Source organism: Lissotriton vulgaris, unplaced genomic scaffold (assembly GCF_964263255.1).
Source record: "Lissotriton vulgaris unplaced genomic scaffold, aLisVul1.2 SCAFFOLD_474, whole genome shotgun sequence".
Taxonomy (NCBI): Eukaryota; Metazoa; Chordata; class Amphibia; order Caudata; family Salamandridae; genus Lissotriton; species Lissotriton vulgaris.
This window is the reverse complement of record NW_028248784.1, coordinates 574,761-599,992: the sequence shown is the minus strand read 5'-3', so window position 1 is coordinate 599,992 and position 25,232 is coordinate 574,761. Positions and strand designations below refer to the sequence as shown.

The following is a 25,232-nucleotide window of genomic DNA, read 5'->3' as shown; positions in this document are numbered from 1 at the left end:
ATACCCCAGGGGGAACCATAAACTCCCCGCCCCGGAATCCGTCTGTTAATGAAGCAGTCCCGTTACCAATAGATCCATCGGGAACAATTCAACCCGCAATCTCAGCCTTGGCCCCGTCTATCAAAGTTGCCGAGTCCTTCGGATAAGTAAAGCCCCATCCCCGGAAAGTCAAAAGTCACACAGTAGCAGCTGAAGATTGGGCCAGCAAGTGGGAGAGGAGTAGCAGATCCCAAAGCACACGGCTTGCACAAACAATGTCCCTCCCCGTCTCCGAAGCCAAGCACCTTTACATCCGCCATGTTGGGAGACCGATTGGGGAGGGGGTGCGACTTGTTCCGATACAAGTTATAGTGTGGGCCAACAGTGTCCAGGATGAAGGAAGCAGTAGAATGTTCCGATGACTGTATGACCGATGTTTCCGAGAACGTAAGAAAGTCACCAATCTCAGCACACACAATGAGTTCCATTTCCTCAGGGGCAGGCACTGCTTCCAGCACCGGGTCCAAACGCGTCACTAGGGCGCCCAACAGGAGTCAAGTCGGCTGCCGGGTCTCAAAAATCAAGTCAGGGCTTGCTCCCGGTCCTATGATCCCATCTGCTGCTGACAGCAAACGATTGACCTGGGCCCTCATCAAGTTCCGCCATTACCATCCGCAAGGAAGGGCCACATTGAGTCCGTTCCGCCAAGTTCCGTACGTCCGCAGGCATAACGATCTCCACGGGGAAATCACCCCTCCGGGGCAGGATACGCCGGAGCAGAATCAAGCCGTGAGGGACGGGCCAGCAGCACGCAGCAACGCACGGCGAGACCCCCGCCCCGGGGCACCAGCAGTGCTAGTGCCGGGCCTCCGGGCCGGGGCCCCCCGTGACACAGCACCGCGCGCCACCCGTCACCTCACCTCAGGTACAACACCAGGCAGCAGATGGTTGCAAAGAAGTCCAGAGAAATTTTCAAAAGTTCCAAGGACCGGACCAAACCACTCTCCTCATTCCGTTGTTGTTCACTTTGGACCCGGGTAGACCAGCAATCGAGACCCCGGCTTCCAGTCTGGGTTAGGCTTCAAAACATTTTCGATGTCACTTCACCCCAGAACATCAGAAAAATTCCGTGGTCACACCATCGGGGTGCCGACTAGTTCACCCACACGAATCCGGGGCAGGAGATCAGGATATTCGACAGGATAAGCGAGCGTAGGACGGAGGTCTGCGGAGCCGGGAGACTATGCGGCCATCTTGGTTGGTGTTTTAGCTCCTCCCATTTGATACAATTTAATATACTTCAGAGTAATATTTGTTTTAAGTTTCTTTAGGATGATGCATGGGTTAACACTGGGGTAAAATCGGGGCAAGGGATGGACAAAGTGATGGTTAATATAGAGTCCGGGGATAAAGGACCGTAGCAATGGTGAAGTGATCATGACAAGTTATTGGTTTAGAGACATAATGTCAACTGAAATAATGACATACAAGCATGGACAATTATATTCTGTCTTTTATACTCTTTAGTGCAGGAACACCATTCAGCACTAGCTGTAAAAACAGTAAATCACAGCATTTATCGAATGTTTAGAGCCAGGTCGGACTGGGACAATGGATCAAATAAAAGTGGGCATCATAAGAAAACCAAATAACTGATCCACATTGGCAAGTCAAGCCAGTTTTGAAATTGTACAGACATGCTATCGGTATTTTATGGGTTTTTTTTTTTTTTTTTTGGAAAACCTTTATTTATAGTAAAAAGTACACCGCTATTCAGCCATACATCCCGGAGGCCAGGCAGCATCAATACGATCTTCAAAATCGTGTACAAAACCATACACAGGACCGGTCAGGTTTAATTTTCAAAAGAAGCTTAAAACAATAAATAAACTAAGTTCCAGAAAGGTCAAGGAGAGAAAAAGAAGAAAAGAAAACGAAAGAAATGGGGAAAGAACCTTGGCTGAGGACAGGTAAAGTACCCTGGGATGACATCACGGGGAGAGATCCGGGGCAGCACCCTGTATTACTAGCAATGTAATAAATAGCAGCGTTACAAATGGGGGGTTGTAGTACAGGATAGGAAGCATGGAACTATGGGAAGGGGGGGCACTACGGGGACAGACGTGCGTCCGGCGTCGCTGCCTCGGGGGGTACACAAATATCACCTCGGTACGAATTCCACGCTCCCCACACAGACCTCCACATTCTAGGCTTGCCTCTAGCCATATACACAGTTTTCTCGCGGAGCATGCACCAGTCCATGTTAGTTTCCCATAAACCAATCGTGGGGGGTGCAGTCGCGCCCCACCTCTGTGCTATGTCCCTCTTAGCGATCATGTTGCCCAGAGTGACCCAACGGGTCTGAGCGACATTGTAATCATTCGGGCCCCAAATATTGAGAAGGCAGCGCCGGGCTTCCGCAGGCAAGGTAACCCCAGTCACATCTCTCATCACCTCATGCACCCGGCTCCAGTATCGAGCCACCTCAGGACATTCCCAAAGGATGTGCATGAAGGTAGCAAGCACTCCACACCCTCTCCGACACGTACCATCCTGCGTAAACCCCATGTGTACAAGCCTGGAGCCCGTGACATAAACCCTGTGCAGAATCTTCAGCTGAACAAGGCGAAGCCGTGCCGATATGGCCACCTCCCTGGGGGAGGAGACCGCTGACTGCCACTCCTCGTCATCCACCTCAATTCCATCATTCACCCAGAGTTCTCTCAGTTTCGCCAGCAAGTCAGACCTCGCATTAACAAGCTTCTTATAAGTCAGGGAGATGGCACTATCTGGCATGTAACCGTCCAAAACTCTATCTTCCAGCGGGGACGATTCAGGCACTACCTCCCCGACCGGTATACAGGACGAGAGAGCGTGTCGAAGCTGCGCGTATCGGAAGTATTCCGTCGCGCCCAATTGAAACTCGGTCTTTAATACATCAAAGGATTTGATCGCCCCACCAGCCATCACATCTCCCACCTTGGATATCCCAATGACATCCCATCTGTCGAACCCTTTAGTGTGCCACAATTTCCCCAACAAGTCTGAATCATACAGTGGAGTGGCCATAGAGATCCTGCCCTGCCATCCCAAAATCTTGGTGACCGCCCTCCACAGCCGTACCATTGTCTTAGTGGGACCCGTCAGCTTCCGATCCAGAGACCTCGAATACAACGCCCTGTAGTAGTTTCCATCATTCATAAGCCATCGGTCCATTGCATAGCCGGGGCTAACCGCTGGGCCGTAGAGGCCATGATTAACTGCGGCCAGTTGGGACGCCCAATAATATCAACGCACATCCGGTAGGGCGATGCCCCCATCATAGCAGGGTATAGTCAATTTCACCAAGGATATCCTTGGCCTACCGTCCCACAGCAAGGCGCGCTGCAAATTCTCAATCTCCCCAAAATACTTGGCGGGCACCGGATCCTGAGTGTTCTGCAACACATAAAGGAACCGCGGCAAGGCCATCATTTTAAACAATGCCGCCCTGCCCAGTAAGGAAATCGGCAACTTTTTCCAACCCTCTACATCTCGACGCAGCCTCGCCAAAGGAGGAAGCAAATTGTGTGCGTATCGTGCCCGGGGATCCTTTGATACATAGATGCCCAGATATTTAAAGCCCTGTTGGGCAACCTGTATTGCACAGCCGCGGGGAAGGCGCGGAGTGTCACCACACAACGTGTAGAGAGAGGACTTGGACCAGTTAATGACCAGGCCAGAGTAGCTACCGAAGGTGCCAAGCAATCCAAACACTACTATAAGGGAATGGCAAGGAGAGGTGAGATACAAGAGGATATCGTCAGCGTAGAGCGATACCCGGTCCTCAAAGCCCGGAGACCACGTTATCCCTGCGACATCGGGGTGAGCCCGGATCCACGCCGCCAATGGTTCAAGTGCCAATGCAAACAGGAGAGGCGATAACGGGCATCCCTGTCTGGTGCCCCTGCGTAACGCAAAAGAGGCAGACACACGGCCGTTAACAGTAACATTAGCCAATGGGGCAGAATACAGGAGCCGGACCCAGCCGATGTAAGCGGGTCCAAACCCCAATTTGGCAAGCACGGCCCACAAGTAGTTCCACTCCAGCGAATCAAATGCCATGGTGGCGTCGAGCGAAGCGAGAACCGTTGGTTCAGTAAGCAGGTGAGCCCGCGCCATGACCGCGTGGAGCCTGCGAAGGTTGAGGGCCGTGTTGCGATGCGGTATAAATCCAGATTGATCTGGATGGACCAGGTCCGAAATCACCCCCACCAAGCGGTTAGCCAGCAGTTTGGCCAGGATCTTGGGCTCGGCATTTAACAAGGAGATGGGCCTATAAGAGCGACACTGGTCACGTGGCTTCCCCTCCTTGTGTATCACCACTATGGTGGCAAGTCTTTGGTCACGCGGGAGCTCACCAGCTTCGCGGGCCTCAAGGAACATATCCAGTAGAGGCGCAGCCACAGTATCGGCCTTGAGCTTGTACAGTTCAACGGGAATGCCATTGGGCCCCGGCGCTTTGCCAGATCTCAGCGACCGGATCGCCAACGCCACCTCGTCGACCGCTAAGTCACGGTCCATGTCCTCCCGCTCCACATCCGATAGACATGGGAGCTCGATGTCCTCCAGAAAGGAGGCCGAGGCCGATTCCGGTAGGGAAGCCGCGGAGGAATAGACCTCAAAATATTCCGCGAACGACCCGACAATGGCGGCCGGGTCCGTCAAGACCAGACCATCCTCGCCCAGTAATTCCGGGACAACACGAGATGCAAGGTCTCTCCTATCCAGCCACGCCAAAAGCTTGCCGGCCTTGTCCCCTGACTCATAAATCCTGCCCTGCTGTTCCCTACTCAGCGCCGTCGCAGCGTCGGTGGCAGTGTTCCTAAGTTCCGTTTGCTTCAGGGATAGGGCATGTAGCAGGTCCGGAGTCGGCCCCAAGGCCAGTTGGGAATTCAGTTCAGAGATCTCGGACTCCAGCCGCACCATGTCCTCGTCCCGCCGCCTACGCACCTCCGCAATCAATGAGTATGCCTCACCGCGGAGCACAGTTTTGAAGGCCTCCCATAGGGAGATAGCCGAGTCAACCGAACCAGAGTTTTCGGAGAAGTACCTCACTATGGATTTAGCCAGGAGGTCACGAGTCTTCGGATTTCGAAAATACCAAGGATTAATGGGGGCCACCCTCGACGTCGCGGTAACTTGGAAGTCAAAGGACACCCAAACCGGGGAATGATCCGAGATGCCCCTGGCCATCAGGCGGGCGGTGGATACCGACTGCGCCTGGGCCGCAGGAGTGAGAACATAATCAATACGAGACAAACTACCATGGGCACCCGACAGGAATGTATACTGCCGCAAGGCAGGATGTAGTAGGCGCCAGCAGTCCACCAACCCCATGGAACCTAGGAAGTCCGGAAGCCAGGACTGTGATGCGCGTAGGTCTCTGGATGGGAAGCGATCCAGTTCCCCGGATACCACAGAATTGAAGTCCCCCCCAGAATCAACAGGCCCTCAGGAAGATTCAAAATGGCGCTACCCAGATCTTGAAAGGTGGTCGCTTGCAGCCCCGGGGGAACGTAAACCGAAACCAAAACCAGGGTACGTCCCTCCCATTTACCCACCACGGCCACATATCGGCCCCTCTCGTCAACAAGTGTGGACTCCACCTCTAATGGAAGAGACATGCGCACCATGATGCCCACGCCCCTGGAGCCCGTAGAGAACCCCGAGTGGGCCACCATCTTGAAACCCTTCCTGTTCAAGGCCCTACAGGTATTTCCCACAAGATGGGTCTCTTGTAGGAGAACAACATCTGGCGAGCAGCGTTTAAGCAGTTGCAATACAACACTTCGTTTTATTCGATCCCCCAACCCATTCACGTTCCAACTCAATAAATTCAAAGATTTACCCCCTATCGTCTAGGACGCTGCACCCCATCAACCCCACCCGCAATAGTGCCCGCAGAACAAATAGAACAAACCAATGAAACCCCAGCCTAGACAAAGAAAAGAACAAAAAAGAATACAGAAAGAACACACCCCAACAACCCCCCACCCTGCACCCCTGCATTTGACTAATAGCCATTTTATGGGTTTATATACAAGTATTTTGCAAGTTATGGTAGACTGCATAAATTTGTGTTTGCTGCAGTGCTTGTGGTAATGTCAGAGGAATCAATAATATAAACTGTCCCATCTGCCCATAATATGGACCCACAAACTGTTTAGAAACCGGCCCACACACTAATCTTTCAGACCAGCCCACGGGGCACTGCCTGATCGCCCTATTGGCCAGTTGACCCTGCTGATATTTTTGGCCAGGAGATACCAATATTTCTTAATGGTGCTATGTGCAAAATTAATTGTATGTCGTAGTAGCAAGTTATAAGAGGGAGTTCGTAATGGTGGTAAGGCATGTAAAGTGACATGAGCAGAGTCTATCAGAGGTATACTGATTGGCATTGGAAATCCAGAATTACGTTTTGCAAGTCTAAGTGTAAAATAGTGAAAACCTATCCCTGAATAGTTTGATACAGAGAATAAAACAGAATATATTTGCATGGTAATTGGGATTTATGTTTGCTCATCAGGCCAGCACGAGAGCGGGATCGAGAGAGCCAGACACGGAAGAGCTCATGCTCCTATGATGTCTCCTGCAGTCCCTCCTTGCAGAGCCGCACCCTACCACAGGAAGAGGTGAGGAGCCAGGCCTCTGACGACAGCTCCCTTGGAAAGATCTCCAGCATCCTGCTCATCCCACGGCCTCACCTGCACCTATATGAAGCCAGCTGCTCCTTGGGATACACCAGCAACAGAGGTCATAGAACAGTCATTGTGGGGATGGAAGGGCTAAAAGATTGGATGGAAGTGGATGGGCAAACATAGTGGAGGGCTTGTGGAGGCAAAGATGGTGGAGGAGTGAATGCCTAAGTGTATAAAAGATTGAGGGGACATTAGGGCGCTAGTAGGTTGGTTGTGCTTGCCTCTGATTGTGCTACTGAAGATAATGCTCTGCTGTTGGTTTCAGCTGGTGTTTTGATGGATGCATGGCTCTGTACTGATTAACTGGTATTTCCAGGCTTTCGAGATGTCTAAGCCAGCAGGCTGTGGGACAGAGATTCAGACCTGTATAGCTAGGCTGACATTTTGGGAAAGGCAGTTAAATGTAGTAGACTGAAGCTAGCAGAAGGCCATTTGGGAGTATGGATGAAAGAATTCCTTGAATGAAGGCTGCTGCTATGCTCGGGAGAGCTGCATGGCATTGCGTGTTCCATAGCTCCTCATAGACATAATGAAATGAAGTATGGCTTTAGACCCCATGGGCTATTTTGGCTGTGCACTGAACATTGAGTGGCATCTCAGGACAGAGCAAGAGGTTGGGCCCTTGGGCCATCTCCACTGTTAGGCGCAGTAGGAACGGCTAGTAGTTCTTCAAGAAAGCACCTCTGTGTTAGACCTCTGTTTTGATTTATTTGTGCCTGGCGGTATTGTTACACTACTGATGGTGTCTGGCATTGTAGCTGGACATTGGAGCTATGCAGCAGTTTTCTCATAAGGTGAAGATATTTGAACGATATGTGTTTCACAGTGTTGTTGATTTTTGAAAGTTTCTGAGAAATACATCTGGCTGTACTGCCACATTACCAATGATGTTTAGCTATTTGTGGCTGGCATGAATCTGTGCGACAGTCTTATTATAGGGTTAGGCTGCTTGATGTTCTCTGAATCACAGCGTTCTAGGGAGAGGTGTGGCACAGCAGCCAGAGCGGCTGAAACCGGAGCGCGGGGCTCACAGTTCGATCCCCGGCGATGGCGGCTGCTCAGCTCAGCACCATGTGACTTTGGGCAATAGCTCACTTAATCTCTCCGACGGCCCACAGAGCCTTGAAACCTTAACGGGTGATCTTTTCACACTTCGCAAATAGGATTTATTAGTTGGGAGCGCCTGCAACTTGTATGGCTACCATCATGGCTAATATATTGTTGATGTTGGGATTTGTGATCTATATGCCTGGCTGTACATTCAGCATGCTGATGGAGTTTGAGCTGTTTGTGCATGGTGTTTTTGTCAGTTTAGCGATGGTGTTTGAGATCTTTTGTCGGGCACCATGCTCGGCATTGTTCATTTTTCACACGTTTCTGTGACAATATTGTTACAGGGTGATGCTATCAGTGCTTAGTAGAGTGGCGCTCTTTGAGATAGTGGGGTGTGTGACAGGGCTCTTGTGTGCTGCTCATGTTGGAGAGTGCTTGGGCAGTTATCTGGCCTCTAACTGCTGTGAAAGCCACTTGCTTGAGACCTCAGAATGTGTGCAGCCCCTCCATCCTGCGATGTGTGACACTGCACTTATCTTCCCTCAGACTTCCTGGAGCGGATGATGGAGTCGCAGCAGCGGGACTCAAGTGCTCCGGGCAGGTTTCATGTGGGTAGTGCAGAGTCGATGCTGCATATCCGACCTGGCATGTACGCCCCTCAGAGAGCACTCATCAACCCTTTCGCCCCATCTCGCATGCCTATGAAGCTAACCTCAAACAGGAGGCGATGGATGCACACTTTCCCTGTTGGTAAGTGTTTGCCACAGCTGTTTTTGTATCCTGCCTTTTTGTTGTGCTACTTTGCATTCATCATGTGTCACAGTCTTCACCTGTCATTCTCTGTTTTTTTTTACTCTCTCCCTTTGAAGTTTTTTCCTTTTCTTTCCAGCCTCTTACTGCTTCCTCACTCTTTTTTTGCCCACCTTGCTATCTTCTGGTGTTACCTCACACCCTTTCCCAGCTATTTTCTTCGCTAGTTAATCTCCTGCTTTTTTCTATCTGAATTTCCATCCTCCCTCCTCCAATACTCCTGAACTTCATATCTCTGGGCATCCTTTACCTTTGTTGCTCAGATTTCCTTTTAATTACTTTCTTTTGCCACATTTATTTTCATATCTTTCTTATGTATCATTTTCCTATTTGCCTTCCTCCCAGCGTACCTCTTCATTTCTTCCTTCTTAAATGCCCCTCTACATTTGATTCATTACACACTATAGACTCTTCTTTCTTTCTTCCCTGCTCCCCTTTCTTCTTTTTATTCCCTCTTGTTCTACTGTTCTTCTTACCTTATAAATTCTCTGCCTTTCTACCTTCCCCTTTTTTGTCTTTTACTTTATTTTTCCTTTCTGTTTTTTGAACCTTCATTCCTTCCTACTTTAATGCTACTTCTGCCTTCTGCTCATCTCTTTCTTTACCTCCATTCTTTTGTACCTTCTTCTTTCCCCTTGTTTCTTTCTCCTTACCTCTCTTGCATCCTCCCTCTTTCCCTCCCATACTATAACCCTTCCTTCTATCAACTTCTCGCTCCCTCATGCCAAAAATGGCCTATTTTGTTTCCTTTCCATCTTCTTCCCTTTACTCTTCCCCTCTTTGTCTGCCTTCCTCTCTTTGTACTTCTTTATTTTGTGTTATTACCTCTCCTGGTTGTTGTTTGATTCCTTCCTTCATCCCTCTTTGCTTACACCAGCGCTATTCTAATCCTAACAGACCATCCCCTTTGCACTCATATGTCCAAGAAACTCTGCCGCTCCCTCGAAAAGGCCTGGAAAAAAGACCCAACTACTAACACCAAGGACGCCTTCAAAAACGCCACCCGCACTCACCACCAACTAATCCGAAAGGCCAAGAAAACAGCATTCAAGGATCGACTAGACAACAACGCCCACAACAGCAAGGAACTTTTCAACATCGTCAAGGAATTTGCCAATCCCTCGGCCAACTCCAACGACATCACCCCCTCTCAAGCCCTCTGCGACTCCCTAGCCTCTTTCTTCCACAACAAGATTGCAGACATCCACAACAGCTTCGACAACCATCCCGGAGACCAACCCACCCAACCATCTGCTGAACATTCTCCCCCCGTGAACACCCTTAACGACTGGAACCCAATCTCCACTGAGGACACAATCCGCCTGATGAACTCCATCCACTCAGGATCCCCCACAGACCCATGTCCTCACCACATCTTCAACAAAGCAGACTCCATCATAGCACCGCACCTCCGAGACGTCATCAACAGCTCCCTCAACTCCGCCACCTTCCCGGAAGACTGGAAACACGCCGAACTCACCGCCCTCCTGAAGAAACCCACAGCGGACCCCACCGAACTCAAAAATTACCGCCCCATCTCGCTCCTTCCATTCCCGGCCAAAGTCATCGAGAAAGCTGTCAACAACCAGCTCGCCGCCTTCCTCGAAGCCAACAAATCCCTCGACTCCTCACAATCTGGCTTCCGAGCAAAACACAGCACTGAGACCGCCCTCATCGCAGCAACAGACGACATTCGAACTTTACTGGACAATGGAGACACAGTCGCCCTCATCCTCCTCGACCTCTCGGCAGCATTCGACACAGTCTGCCACAGCACCCTTTTACAACGCCTCAATAACATCGGAATCCAAGGAAAAGCACTTGAATGGATCACCTCATTCCTCACAGGAAGAACTCAGAAAGTCCGCCTCCCACCATTCAAGTCCGAAGCCACCGAAGTCATCTGTGGAGTACCTCAAGGTTCCTCACTCAGCCCCACCCTCTTCAACGTATACATGAGCCCCCTCGCGACCATCGCCCACCAACACAACCTCAACATCATCTCTTATGCAGATGACACTCAACTTATCCTCTCTCTCACCAATGACCCCAGCACCGCCAAAACTAACCTACACGAAGGAATGAAAGAAGTTGCCGAATGGATGAAACAAAGCCGTCTGAAACTGAACTCAGACAAAACAGAAGTCCTCATCCTAGGTACTTCCCCCTCTGCATGGGACGACTCATGGTGGCCGGAAGCCCTCGGAAAGGCACCCACCCCGACAGACCACGCACGAAACTTGGGCATCATCCTGGACTCCTCACTCTCAATGAATAAACAAGTCAGCGCCGTATCCTCTTCCTGCTTCAACATTCTTCGCATGCTGAGAAAAACATTTCGCTGGATCCCCACCGAAACAAGGAAAACGGTCACCCATGCTCTGGTCACGAGCCGACTGGACTACGGAAACACACTCTACGCAGGCACTACCGCGAAACTCCAGAAGAAACTCCAACGAATCCAAAACGCCTCAGCCAGGATCATATTAGACATCCCACGCAACGAACACATCTCCGGTCACCTTAAAGACCTCCACTGGCTACCCGTCAATAAGAGGATCACTTTCCGACTGCTAACCCACGCACACAAATCACTCTACGACATCGGACCAGAATGCCTCAACTCACGACTGTCCTTCTACACCCCGTCCCGCCAACTACGTTCTTCCAGCCTAGCCCTCGCCACTGTACCTCGCATCAACAAGACCACCATGGGAGGCAGATCCTTCTCATACCTGGCCGCTAAAACTTGGAACTCACTCCCCGCTTACCTTCGCCTTACCCAGAACCACCTAGCATTCAGAAAGCAACTTAAAACGTGGATATTTGACAAATAATCCTCCTCTCCCCTCTAAGCGCCTTGGGACCCTCTGGGTATGTAGTGCGCTATATAAATTCTCTGACTTGACTTGACTTGACATGTGGGCTCAGTTACTTGTTTAATTGAGCGGTTTCCAAAATATGGACTCTGCATCAAAGACCATTTTTGAACGATGCACAGCCTAGATGGAGCTACAGGAGAGGCACTTTAAACTCTTATGTGGGAGGTTAAGGGGTTTGTCTTCAAGTAATGTTGTGTTCTGAACAATAAGTCCTGGGGAAAAGCCACTGGGGATCAGAAATACTAGTGTCTTGTTTTTATTTCTGTTCAGTCCTCTGTTGAAGAGTGCACTGTATGAGAGCCAGGATTACAGAAAGTGTGTAGATAGACCAAGTATTGTTAATGGAGACAAGGACTTGCATGTCCCAGGGCTAAGATGTGGGGCACGCCTCTACCCATGATATGTAAACAGCAGCCAGGCATCACATGCAGCTTCTGTAGGGGCTTTGTTCTCAAACATTGGGACATTTTTAGGTTTTCTCATCAGTAGGGCTGTTGTGATATCTCTGTGGCTAGAACTACTCTTTGCTACTGTATATGCTTGTAGCCTGCAGATGTTGGTGAGGCAAATTCAGTCAGGGCTTACTGAACTTGACATCATTCTGCTAAAATGGATGCCATCGAGTCCAGTTATAACTATAATTGAAGCATCAAGTGACAATTTAGGTTTTGGCGTTCAATATTCATTGTAATTCTCATTATTGACATTATTTAGGGTAAAAGTATGAAAATGTAGATTCGGTGTGTATAGGGATTTTTTCCTTCCATCTTTCTTCCTGCAATTTCAGACTTCCCTAAATTTAGACTAACTTGCCCTTGGCTACCATTCACTGTGCTGGCCCCACACATCTTCGCTCAGAGTGCCACTTCAGATGTGAGCGTGAGATTGACCTTTTGGGCTAGGTGCTGAGATCACAAAGGACACTCTGTTATATCCCTTGTTGCACAGGTCCTTCTGGAGAAGCCATTCAGATCCATCACCAGACCCGCCAGAACATGGCAGAGATGCAGGGGAACGGTATGCGTGACGTGACGCACAGCTCCGCTGAGCTACTGGAACTGGCGTACCATGAAGCAACTGGCAGGTAACAAGTCTGAGATGATCCCTGGGAATACCGGCACTAACACCTGAAACATGGACCTACCGAGACCCAGTGGCAAAACTAGGGAGGGGGGGCAAGGGCACAGTCACCCCTCCTAGTACTCTTCTGTAGTTCCTAGCACTATCATGGTTGTGATTTAGGATAATGTTGGAACAGGTCAAGAAGGGGTTAACGTTCCTGTCATGGCTACCTGAATTACAGTTTAAACAATGACAGCATACCGATACATCACGTCTGTATTTTGAATGTACTGCTGCAGTACATTCAAAATCCTTCACACTGAAGACCAACAAAAAATAATGGCAGTTTATTATATTTGAAATGTAATACCATCATGCCATAGTGTTATTTCCAACATCCAGCAAGAGAGAGGCCAGTACCAGTGAATTGCCCTCTGCAGAAGACTGGGTAAGGGGATCCTATGAGAAAGCAGGCCCTGATGGGAAGTAGAGTACAATGGGTCTTGTGAAGGAGACAGAGAAGAAAGAAAATTGAAGCAATATATCTAGGTGCCACTGAAACACTGACAGTCAGGTTACTCTTTAAAGACACAAGTCTGTGAAGAGAGGCTGTACTTGGGCAGGATAGCCGAGGGTCAAATGGAAGAAAACTGGGATATATTGTCAAAATCATGTGTCACTGAAACACTAATAGAGTAGATTCCACTATGACCCTAAGCTCACTCGTCTAAGGAAGGAGAGATTTCAGTGAACAAGAGTAGATCAGAGTGGGAAAGGCAGATGGTCATAGAAATCCAGCTGTTCAATTATATTCAGTTTTTGTTCCGTTATATTCAGTTTAAGTTGTGTACAGATATTAGCTGAGTAGGAAGTCAGTAAGTCTGTTGAGTGATTGTAGAGCACGCTATACACTGAATCGCTTCTAGATACTTCCAAATCTTTTGGAGATATTGAAGTTTGACACACATGTGAAAGCGATTTGGCTAGGATCATACACTTTTATCAAGTGGGGAAGGTAGGAATAGAACCCAGTTCTTCAGTTTTGATGGTCTCCTACTTATATCAAATCTCCGGGAGACAACACAGGAATAAATATTCGAGGCACCATGGTTTTTTCTTCAGTATGTTGTTGTCATGGTGTGATTTCATAAAACACCACTGATGGTTTGTGAGAATGAAATGGGCATATGTTGACACATATTTTATCACTCTGTAATTTAGGGTGGCTTGAACTTCTATTACTGTCATTTTTAGTGCTAGGATACTTGGACAGTTTCTTACTCTGGCCCTCCAAAATGTTCATCAACTCATTTGCATCTCATTAGAAAGGTCAGCTGTATTTCTCTGGTGTGACCCTTATTAGACCTTTAAAACTGTCCAATGACCTAGCCATTATTTTGATGGCACTGCTAAACTGAGCGGGAAGGGCATTTGCAACAGTGGCCACCAACTCTTTAAAAAGGAATGATGGAAAAGTCTTGTATGTTCATAACTGGTGGTGTTATGTTTGATCCTGTACCATGGAATTAAAACTGTTCTCAATTCATTCTCAACACTTAACAGCAGTATTTTCAAGAAGCACACAAAATGTAAAATTGTAACAAATGCCCCCTCCACTCCCCCATTGAGTAAAAATATTCACGTTTTCTTTGTGCGATTATATATACCACTGACATGGTGTGATGGCCCCATGATGAACCTGTTATCCCCTGATGCTAAAATCTGCCACCATCATTTTCCAAAGCAGCAGAGGGTTTTGGGTTGTGTCTGTGAACACTATCTATACAGGTCTCTGAAAGAAACTTGATTTGATTTAAATTCTATATAGTGTGACATCTGCCCTTGGGTATCTTGGCGCTGTCTTTCTCAAGGAGTCAATGAAAGAATTATACGGGAAGAGTGAAAAGCCAGGTCTTCAGTGATTTCCAGAATGTGAGGTGATCGACTTAGTTACTCAAATTCTAAGGCATTTGGGGCCAGATGTAGGAGGCCAAATACTGAGCGGTAACTCAGAAATGCGCAGAATTTCTGCGTTACTGGCTGGTATTTGGCTGAGTGCAATGTAGGTGAGTTAAAACCTACTTGGAAAAAAAGGAATCGCAAAATAGCGATTCCTTATTTTGCTCTTGCATTTAAGGAATCGGAAATACCGATTCCTCAAATGCAATGTACGTAGCACTAGAATTAGTGCACTTCAGCCTTAAGGAATGGCTAATTACCACCAACTTCAAGTTGGTGGTAAGTAGCGATTTCCTTTAAAAAGCACTTTTTTGCTTTTTTAAATGTGCCATGTGGCACACATCCATGCCCTTAGGGCATGTATGTGCGCCACATGTGCACACATGTACATTTCAGGGGTGCAACAGGGTGTCCTTTGGACACCCTGGCACGCTTGAAATAGCTCCCTTATTAGCGATTCGGTAATACCGAATCGCTAATAGTGAATCTCTTCCCATTCATTCCTATGGGCCTCCTAGCCCATAGGAATGAATGGCTAGGTATTCCTTAATAACAAATCTCAATTACTGATTCGTTATTAAGGAATGTTAAGGAATCGCTAATATTTATCCAGTCCTTAATAGCGATTCAGTAAAAATCGCTATTAAGGACTCGCCAAATGGAAGTTACCTACATCTGGCCCTTGGTTCCATAGCTTAGAGGTGTTATAATCCAGCCTTCTGTCCCCCACCTTGCAGTCTCATTAGGACACCTTACTGAGCTCCCACATACAGGGCGTTGCAATAGTCTAACCTCGATACGACTACAAACGACCACAGATTTTTGGAGCTCAGGGGGTAGGAAAGGGCGGACTTTCTTGAAAGTTTTCAGGACCAGAAAGCAGGATATCTTATTGTTTCAAAATATTAGTTTAACACCCTTCACTGTAAAAGAGTTAAATGCCCCCAAACTATCTGATGCTAACAGCCTTTACCTTCATTTTCATTTATCTTGACACTTCTTTACAATACACAGTTTATGACTCAAATGCATCACAGCTGAATAACCGATGATACTTCTTCTGAATATCTTAAGTAATCTAAACCTCTGTGTTTAAGACAGTTCACAGTTATTTCTATTCCTATATTTGAGAAAGGGAGTCAAAAATAGAAAGCCTTTCAATGTTGTCTTAAAGAGACATCTCTTCCGTGGTCATAACTGAGCAGTGTGTGGGATACAGCAATGACACTGACCCCAAAATTTTACTATTTTTGTACAGCAGCCAGTTGTTGCTGTGTAAATAACCTGCTCACCTCTAATTTCAAGAGGTCTATCTTACAATACCCCAATTTTCCATATAAATCTCCAGGTATGCAACTGTTACCTCTTGTCTTAAGGTCCCCTCCATTCATTCCTGGCATATATCTTGTGTGACAGATTCTTAGATACATTTTTTAAGACCTCTTTTGATCTTCTAAATTGAGGGTGTGCCAATCTGATTGATGACTGCATCTAACCCGAGATTTCTTACCTTTAGCTTAGTCCCAGGTGCTAGACTAAACATGATTTTTTTTAACTGCAGCTGCTTCTGTGTCCTGGCAGGTGGAGCCATAGGACTCAGCAACAGCGTTGCGCTGCCTCATAAATAACAGTTCAGAGCCATAAAAAGCGGCTACCCATGCATATTGATGTCAGTTCCTTTCTTTCTGCATCCTTTAACACAGCTATCAACCTCCTTTCCCAACTTTATTGATTTCTGACACCAAATTTCAAAAGAAGACAATCTGCCAGAGAAGATGTTCCTTCCCTTAGCAACAGATTTCAGACCATGCTGCGGATGCACATGTCATGGTCCTGAATCTGGATGACATTTGTTTGTGGTGTTTTGATTCTGGTCACGATTCGAAGTCATGCGACAAGTGCTCCCTGATGTACCCAAAGACGATCAAGGAGAACAAAGTGCAATTCTACTTCATGAAACACAAGAAGGCACGTTCAAAGGAACAGTCCTGATCCGGCTCCAAGTCGCGGGTCGTTTCTGCTGCAAATGACGGCTGTGCCACAAGCGGAAAAAGGCCTCTATCTGCATTCAACCCCCTCTAACCACTCCAGATCAGCGGAGAAACATGCAGCAACACTCCAAGGGCCTAACTCCACTTGTGTCTTCCAAATCCAAGCCCATTCCTAGGCCTGTACCAGTGCACCCTGAGTTTCCCAGGCCGTTGTTTACCTGGCAGCATATAGAGGCCTTTAATCAATCCAAGATTCAAATTTTTAAGGAGATACTTGCTCCTTATGGAGCTCATTTGGTCTCCTCGGAGTCACCATGTCCACCAGTCGCATTTCTGCAAACGAGTTCTTCCCTGAAAATGACTGACCACTCTGGGCCTCCTTTCAGTTCCCTACTAGAGCTATACTCCATGAGGCCACACCCATCTTGACTTGGCTTGAGCCAACCCTTACTCTATTGGCATCCATGCTGGATCCTGTCTCAAACCTGATCTTCATTCAGAGCTTACATCAGCCCGTTCCATACCTATGTTGTGCTAAGAGATCACCAAAGCGGAGCCCCCAACATTGGTTAGAGATCCCTATCGTCTCCCTCAAGGCCAGTACCGTAGGTATGTAGATGTCATGTTTGACTCCAGATCAGGTGCAGTTCAAGTGCTTTGAACATACCACATGACGAAGAAGAGAAGGCGAACAACTTGTTCCCTCCTCACTGTACTGATTCTGGATTGTATATGGACTTCCAAAATGCAAGTGGGTTGGACACTTCTCACAAGACTGAATTAGAATCTCCACCAGGTCAGCCTACACAACAAAGTGCCTCCTTTGCTTTGGTTGCCTTCATGGCTGCACAAGTTCTTAATTTAAGTTGCCTACACTGAGAGCTTTTAGCTACTGTCCATTCTATTAGAGCCCTTGCTGTCAATGAATGAGGCTGTAAGAGACACACTAATGACTGCTTGGACGAAGCTATGCTCCGCTCCTTCAGTCAGTCCTGCAGAGGTTAGACTACGTAGGCCAACCTCTGGGGCCCTGGCCTTTCCGATGAATAGTTCTAACTGCTTAATCCTCACCTGGTGCTTATCATTTTATCAGTGGACTAGGGAATTATGTCTCCACCAATACGACAGACGTCAAGCTGTGATGAGACTGCAAGAAGTAGATGTTAGTCACAGATTTGCATGAGGTATGCCTTTCGTGCCTGGGCCTCAGTCACGACTCCAAGTCGTACAACAAATGTGCCCTCATGCATGCGAAGGCGAATCGAAACTGGGATGTGAACCTCTGCATCACTGGACATAGGAAGAGGTCATATTCCAAGTCACAAGCCTGATCCTTATCCAAGTTATGGGGCCGGTCCTGCGAAAAGTCTGATTCTCCTGCATTGGATCTTTCATTGATTCACATGCTTGAATTCATCCCTGTCGTCAGACTGGGGACCCTTCGCTCACAACATAGCGATGTACACCTTCACCCATGTCCATTGTCTTACTTTCAAACCTTTCCCTCCAATCTACCTTATAATACATGACCCAAACTCCTGCCAATCAGAAACCACCTCACCCAGCTGATCCCCTCCCTGCGGCTTCTAACTGGTAGATTTTCTAACACATGTTCAGTACGAGGAACCCTTTGACAGCTCATCTGAGAAAGGAGTTTTTTTGTCAGATATTGTCAAAAGAGCACAGCAGGCTAAGATAATGGCTGAGGCTCAAAGTAGGACATCTTTATCGCGGATGTGTAAAGCCTGTGGAAAGAAGAATATCACACAGTGTTTATATTGTTTGCATCCGCACAGTATAGCAGAGTGTGAGATATTCATAAACCTATCCATGACGTCCTTGAAGGAGCAAGTAAGGTGATTGGCTCTGGCTATTTCACGGGGCAAGGAGGAGGATGTAAACAGCCTATGGGACAACAAGTGCTTTATTGGAATTAACTAAGTCCCGGTCTGCTAATGTCACAGGCAAATTGGGGAATGAACCAAACAATGTCTGTTCCTGGAGAGCGTAGCTAGGCTTCTTCCTTCTCCTAACCTTGGGTTCCGGCGAGAGGTTCGACTGGCGTCAAGGATTACAGCAAACAGCTTGTCCCTCGGCGTCTCCGGCATCCAGTGGTGTATCGGGGGTGGGGGAGGAAATGAACAAAACAAAAGAATAGTGGCCTTTAGTTTCAGGAACAAGGTTTATAAGGCTTGGGAAGGGTTGTGAGGGATCACCCAGCGATTCTAGGGGCGTGCGGAGGAGGGAGAAGACCGACACCGGGAATAACCAAGAGCGAGCTACCCCGAGGACTCCCCACCTTCTCCACCCGCACGCAGACGATCCTCCCTCTTCCCGGGACCCAGGAGTCGTGAACGCACCTGTTGGAGCCACATCCCTCCGTGGACATGGCGGGGCGAAAAGCGATGTTGGCCTCCAGGCTCCGGGGGTGTCTCAAGGGCGTCTTCGTTCTCCGGCGTCTTGCAGCACGGCTCGGGTCCTGCGGTCTCGGCTTCTGGACCCGCAGCAGCTGATGCTTCCTGCTTCCCCTCGCACCCGTTTTCATTGGCTGCCGGTGTTTTGACTTGTGTCGTCACTCTAGGCCCTGCCTCCAAGGCCGGATGGAAGACTGGTTCCTGTTCCCAATTAAATGGCCAGTAACACGGAGGCCACTCGAGGTCAGCTCCGGGGCTTTCAGCTTCAGAGGGCGGCTGGGGAGACAAAAAAGGGGAGTTCAAGGGGGAAGGCAGAGGAAGAAGTCGGTCAAGACTTTCCGACTTCTGACAGGCTATTTTGTAGAAAACCGAGGAAAGAGAATTCTCAATACAATAAGGTGAGCTGAGCGCAAATTGTAAAGGGGAGTCAAGGAAAGTGACTTCCAAGCTGGAAAAACAACCCTACCTTTAAGTCTCAGACTTCTGTGGAAAAAGGTAAGGCAAGGACCTTTCTCAGGATTTGCCCGGCGCTAACCGCCCTTGTACCATTCAAGTTTACCAAGCAATGAGGCAGGCGCCGGAGACCAGAAGGCAGGAAACAGAAGTTTATTCCGACGGAGCAGAACACATCAGATCAGACAACAAGGTATCGTCTCGAGGTGCTCTAACAGCCTCTCGGAGGCCTGGCCTCTTATACACCGGTTTATGGCATGTGACCTTTCTTTATTACAATCAGAACATTGTGGTATAAAGGAAAAGACATCCCCGTAATCCTCGTGTCAATCCCACCCCCATATACCTTTACAATAGAGGTCCTCAACCTGCTGATAAGAGGAGGGGGTCATCACGCAGCTAAGTGTTCCGTCGAGTCTTAGGATGTGTGCGCCTGATCATATCACAGGGGGTGGGGAGGCCTGGATCAATAGAGGGTCCTTTGAAGGAGAGCGACCTCATACAATAAGGGGCAGTGAATGATATCTCCCGGCTTAGGCAATGGCCTCGGACCTGTGTGGACAGTCGGACACGGGGTGAGGGGCCATCAATGGAGTGGTATTCATGCTGCGTGGACAATCCAGTGCAGAGGGGAGGTTTATCAACAGAGGGGCATTCATGGGAGGAGAGGAGGTGTTGGTCAGGCGCTGGCGTGACTCCCAAGGACAGGGTCATGCAGTAGGGTCATGCTCATAAGGAGGAGGGAGGGGGAGCCAGGGTGCGCGGAGGATGCTTGCTGGGTCAGAGGGGCGCGCTGGCGATCGATCGTGGACAGGGAGACCATGATATCTAAAATGGCTGCCGTGCACGTAGTACATAGGCGACAAGCTGGCGCAGATGATGTTCAGATCGCAAACTAAAATTCCACACTTCTGGTCAGCCACATTACAATGGAGAGTTGAGCGAGGAAGGGGAAGCGCAAGCAAAATAAATGTGCACCAGTTAAAAAAACAGGTTATGTCTAAGACTGTGCATGATAAAATATAGTCCACTAAAGAATTGACGACAAGCAAGAAATAACGTGCTCAAGGTATGTAGTTGACAGGCTTGTTAACAACATCTAAATACAGAGTAAGTGAGTAAGAGATGAGAGTACCGTCATTGAAGATGGGAATTCTGTTGATGAGATCGTTTCTGGTAAGAAAGCTATCACCGTCAACGAGAAAGCTACCTTAACTGAAGTCATTTCTGTCGATGATAAGGGTACCGTTGACAATGTCATACCCATTTATGATTAGAAATTAACAGTCAACAAGTCCTCGTCGCTGAGGAGCATGTTGCCGGCGACAAAACAGAAAATAATACAGATGTCACTTGCAAGGAAGGAAGTTTTAATACAGAAGGCTCAAGAAAGCAAAGTTGCGTTGATGGGAGAATAGACTGTGTCGTTCGCGAGATGTTTGTTGCCACATCATAAACCAGCTGTGTGTGAGATATGCACACACCTCTTAATGAAAACCTTGAAAGATCGAGAAATGATGTTGGCTCTGACTCTTTTGGAAAATACCAAGGAAAGACAAGTGTGGGTCATGTATATTAAGTTAGATAGGAAGTAAAAGTTTGGAAGTAAATCAAGAATAGGCATTGTTACATTGCATGCGTTTACAACGCATGCCATTACACCGCAGTCATTACAACAACGGCGTTGTTACATCGGATACCATTACAATGACTTGCTGTAAGGGGGTGCTGGATTTTGGAATAGCATTATTTACTATTCCAACTCCAGTCTGTGCAACAGTAGGGAACGTGTGGGATTTTAAATCCAACTCATTCTGCCCCCTACAGCAAGCCGTTGTAACGGCTTGTGTTGTAATGGTATGCGATGCAACAACGTGGTCATTGTAATGACCGTGTTGTAATGGCATGCATTGTATTGTATACTTGGTAAACAATGTTTACCGTAAGGCAATGTAAATGGGTGAAGGTGTACATTGCTGTGTTGCTACTGAAGGGTTCCCAGTCTGACAATGGGGATGAATTCAAGCATTTGAATCTATGATAAATACAGTGCTGGAAAATAAATAAAGTTACTTACCATAAAGACACAAAGACTGCTAAAAATTTAGAAATGCTTCAAAATAGACAGCAGTTTTGTTGTGTAGTTCCTATAAGACCTATATAGGATCTGCACGTTTAGACAACATACACTGCAGGACTGGTATCCAGACGGATACCAGACACCCCCACCTGGTATGTTAGCCTGTGTACCAGCTAGCTCGCAATACCACTACAACCTCCTCTTACCAAGGAGAGAATAGTTGTGAGACTGTGGGACCCTGTGCTGGTCTCGAGCTGAACACCCTGCAAGGGATGTCAGACCACTGTGAGCTGGAGTATCTGCATACAGGGACCTCAGCATCTTGCGTCAGTGTGTCGGCCGGGAAGTCCTGCTCTCCTCTCCCTATCTCAGCAAGATGTGATGTTTATATACCCTAAAGTATTCCTAGGGGTTCTACCTTGCTGTGCCAGTGTCGGACTTAGGATGACGTTGGGCATGAACTTTATACATAGTTATTATGCAGGAGCTAACGGTCCTGCTGTGATTCCAAGAAACTAAGAATCCTCATGCATAATTTATGAGGCCAGTGTTCAGGGAAAAACCCTATGTACTGTGTGTAGTATTGTAACTAGGTAAAAGGTCAGTCCTTCAAACCCATTATGTATTTAGTATAGGAGAGAATGTAGGTGAAGGGTTATGATGTTATCCGGACCTATATCGGGGTACCTATATGAAATGTAACAGTTTAGAAGACAAAATCGGTAACAGGGGCAAAGTTCCCAAGATTAATTTTGTCATCCCTATAGACAGTATGGAACGTATGGTTAGTATCTGTTGTATGACCAGCAAAGACTACAGAGAGTACACATTTATAGGCAAGATAGACAGAGAAGAGGCATCCAGTCGGCACTTTTTGACAGTAAACGGGGGCAGGACGTGACTTGCCAAACCGTGAGCTCACGTTACCCGTTTTATGGGCCACACGCATCAGTTTCACTTTCTCCTACAGTCTACAGATGGGGTTTACACAGACAGAAGCCTGTGTGACTAACAGAGAAGACTGAGTGATGGCTGAGGGGCGGTACCTACCTATGTGCATACAGCATTGTCACATATACACATTTAAAGCAGGAGACATGGAACAGAAAGGGGTGGGGGAGAGGGGGCGGATGGCGCCGGTGAGACGCTCACTGTAACTGGTGCAGTGCCAGCCTGCCAGCTGTGATTTTACCACACGTACCAGGGGGATTAAACCACTATGAGGGGCGTATCTATTGACTGTGCAGCTGGTACAGTGGCACCAGGTATCACACGTCTGAGGCGGCCCACCGAACCCCGATCACTACACTATTTTACTACGCATCCAGCAGTCATGGGACACATTTTTACAAGGGCTAAGCATTTGTGTGGATCTCCACAGAAAGCATAGAATTCGCTGGCATGCCCCTGCTCCGTGGTGTTGCACCAGTGACATCCGCTTGAATCCAAGCATTGGAAATGGAACAACGGTCAGCTGTTCGGTAGTGTATAAGTTCTATATTTGAAGTGAAGTGGCCCCTCACAGCTTTGGGCCCCGGCACCACTGCAGTAATAGAAACTATGGCCCTGAAACTTTCATGAACTGGGAACCTGTGTCCAGGGCTTTAGATGGGATGACAAAACTGGGGTGTCTCCCAAAGGGGCGTGGGTCATGTAATTAGGATGTCAGCAGAACAAGCAATAGACAGTTTTTCTAGTCTCTGTCTTTGTTAGAACAGATTCACAATTGCTTTATTAACCTAACTGTTTTCTCAAATGTGCTTGAAAATGCATCATTTGCCCATTCTTTTTTCAAAATTTTCTTGGGGCAAGAACCCCCCCAAACCCCTGTAGGTAGTTCAGGCTTGCTTGCTACGCCCGCGCGCTACAGTGCTGTACAACAATTGTTTTACGCCCCCACCACTCTCAAATGTCACCAGCCACCACTGGTAACTACATCCGTATTTGATGATCTTCCTTTCCCAAGATTCCCATTTCTCTTATCCAGCCACTCTTAAGAGCTGAGACCCAAAGATCACATTCTCATTATTTACGTGTCACATGTAATTCATCACAACTCCTTTGATTCTGGAAAAAGCAGAGAATAACCTTGTGAGTAAAACAAAAACAATTCACCAGCCAAGAATCATGGTGCTGAAGCAGCAGAATCTTGCAGAGATTAACTTTTTTCACCAACATCCATTCCCTGCATCATCTGCAATACTCTGCTAAATAACTCTCAGCAACTTCACAAATTGAAACTATTGTTGCAAAGGATTTTGACTCAATTCATGTTCGGAAAAGTGACTGACTTACCAACAGCAATCCTCCTTTCAATACATCAGAGCCGCCGCCTCACTTATTGAGTTTTGCAAGAACACCTGGCTGTTCTTTAAGCACCTTAAGAGCACATACCTACAGACCTTGCCGAAACGCCTGGTTACCCTCTCGATTGATTAGTGCACTATACAAATCAACGTACCATAACATCGCAATCCAGGTAATAAGATTATACTAGAGTCTTACACCATTTTATGTTTTAAACTGTGAACCTCAAAACACCAAATACATCAACCGGCCCTATGATTCAGTTGCTTACTGCATCCATACTCATGCATATTTATGGGAAGAAGAGGTGGCCCGGAGTATACCTTGCCGTTTACTAGGGTAACATGTGATTCTATGTCCTGGTGACATTGCTTAGATGTAATTGATGGTGCACCTTTTCCTCAGGCATGTGGCTTCTCGGCAGCCAGGGGACAACATATCTTTCCTTGGAGGCCTTGGTGGGATGGAGGAATATTCCAGCAGTTTGGCAAGCAATGGAGGTCGAAGCCGTAATGCAGGTATAAAATTATGAGCACAGGTGAAATAGTGTAAAACAAATTCTTGTTTCTGCTGTGTGTACGCAGCTGTGAGATTTTTTATTTTGTTTCCGTAGCTATAAGCCAAGGACCTCAGAACAAGGACACAGATGCAAACTCACAGTCTAGCTCTCCAGAACCTAGTAAGTATGGAAGAAGGTGGGTGTGGTGAGACTGAGTATGGGGTGAGGCTCAAGGAGAGTAGAAGAAGAGTTAAGGAGAAGATTTAACAAGACTACAGAGAGAGTTAGTCCAGAAGACAGTCACGAGTTTAGGTAGGAAATATGTATGGAAAGAAGAGAGGACAGGGTGATCGGGGCATGAGTGGAAGTTTGAATAATAATATATAATATTGGTGGGATACAAAGTATGTAAATATTGTGATGAAACAGCAGTGAAAGAATGCGTCACTGTGAGACCACGTAGTGTTTCAGTCTGGTCTTTCCTTCCTTTCCAAATAGTAGTAAATGCGGTAAAAATAATCTTCTCTAAAGGATGCTGTCTCTCTAAAACGTTTGAAAACAGGCCCAGTCCTCACATTCTCTCTCGACCTGCCCCCAAATGAACTTCATATTCCATCTCTGTTCTGGTATTCCTATCAGCTGGCAGGACGTCAAAAAGTCTTCTCCTGATGCTCTTCCTTTTTTGACTGATTTTAATTTTGACTGATCTTAAAGCTGTGTTTTTTTAGTTCGTCTTTCACAATTATGGTGGTTTATATAAAAAAATCCTTTCTCTTCCTCTTACACCATTGATGGCTGACTGGCTTCAAGCAAGGCATATAGTGTAGCAGTTTGTTCTTGGTGAAAAATCCTAACCAAGCCTTATGTATCTTGTTTGGAACAAGAGTGCAATTTTCTTTCCTTTGTGTGGGAAACCTATTTTAAGACGTCTGATGTTCAAAGATGGTTCCTGTACTAAACAAAACTAACCTTGGGATAAGGCATGACGGATTGCACCTAG

General features: G+C 47.3%; 1 protein-coding gene across 1 annotated transcript in view; it reads left to right on the top strand.

Moving 5' to 3' along the window:
* The window catches only part of LOC147663828 (GATOR1 complex protein DEPDC5-like), a 585,638-nt gene that overhangs the window by 117,221 nt on the left and 443,185 nt on the right, over nucleotides 1-25,232 (top strand). The window contains exons 21-25 of the mRNA XM_086950176.1: nucleotides 6,551-6,777; nucleotides 8,322-8,525; nucleotides 12,416-12,551; nucleotides 24,139-24,251; nucleotides 24,347-24,412. Of these exons, the coding sequence (XP_086806302.1) occupies nucleotides 6,551-6,777; nucleotides 8,322-8,525; nucleotides 12,416-12,551; nucleotides 24,139-24,251; nucleotides 24,347-24,412 (746 nt within the window). The remainder of the gene's footprint in view (nucleotides 1-6,550; nucleotides 6,778-8,321; nucleotides 8,526-12,415; nucleotides 12,552-24,138; nucleotides 24,252-24,346; nucleotides 24,413-25,232) is intronic.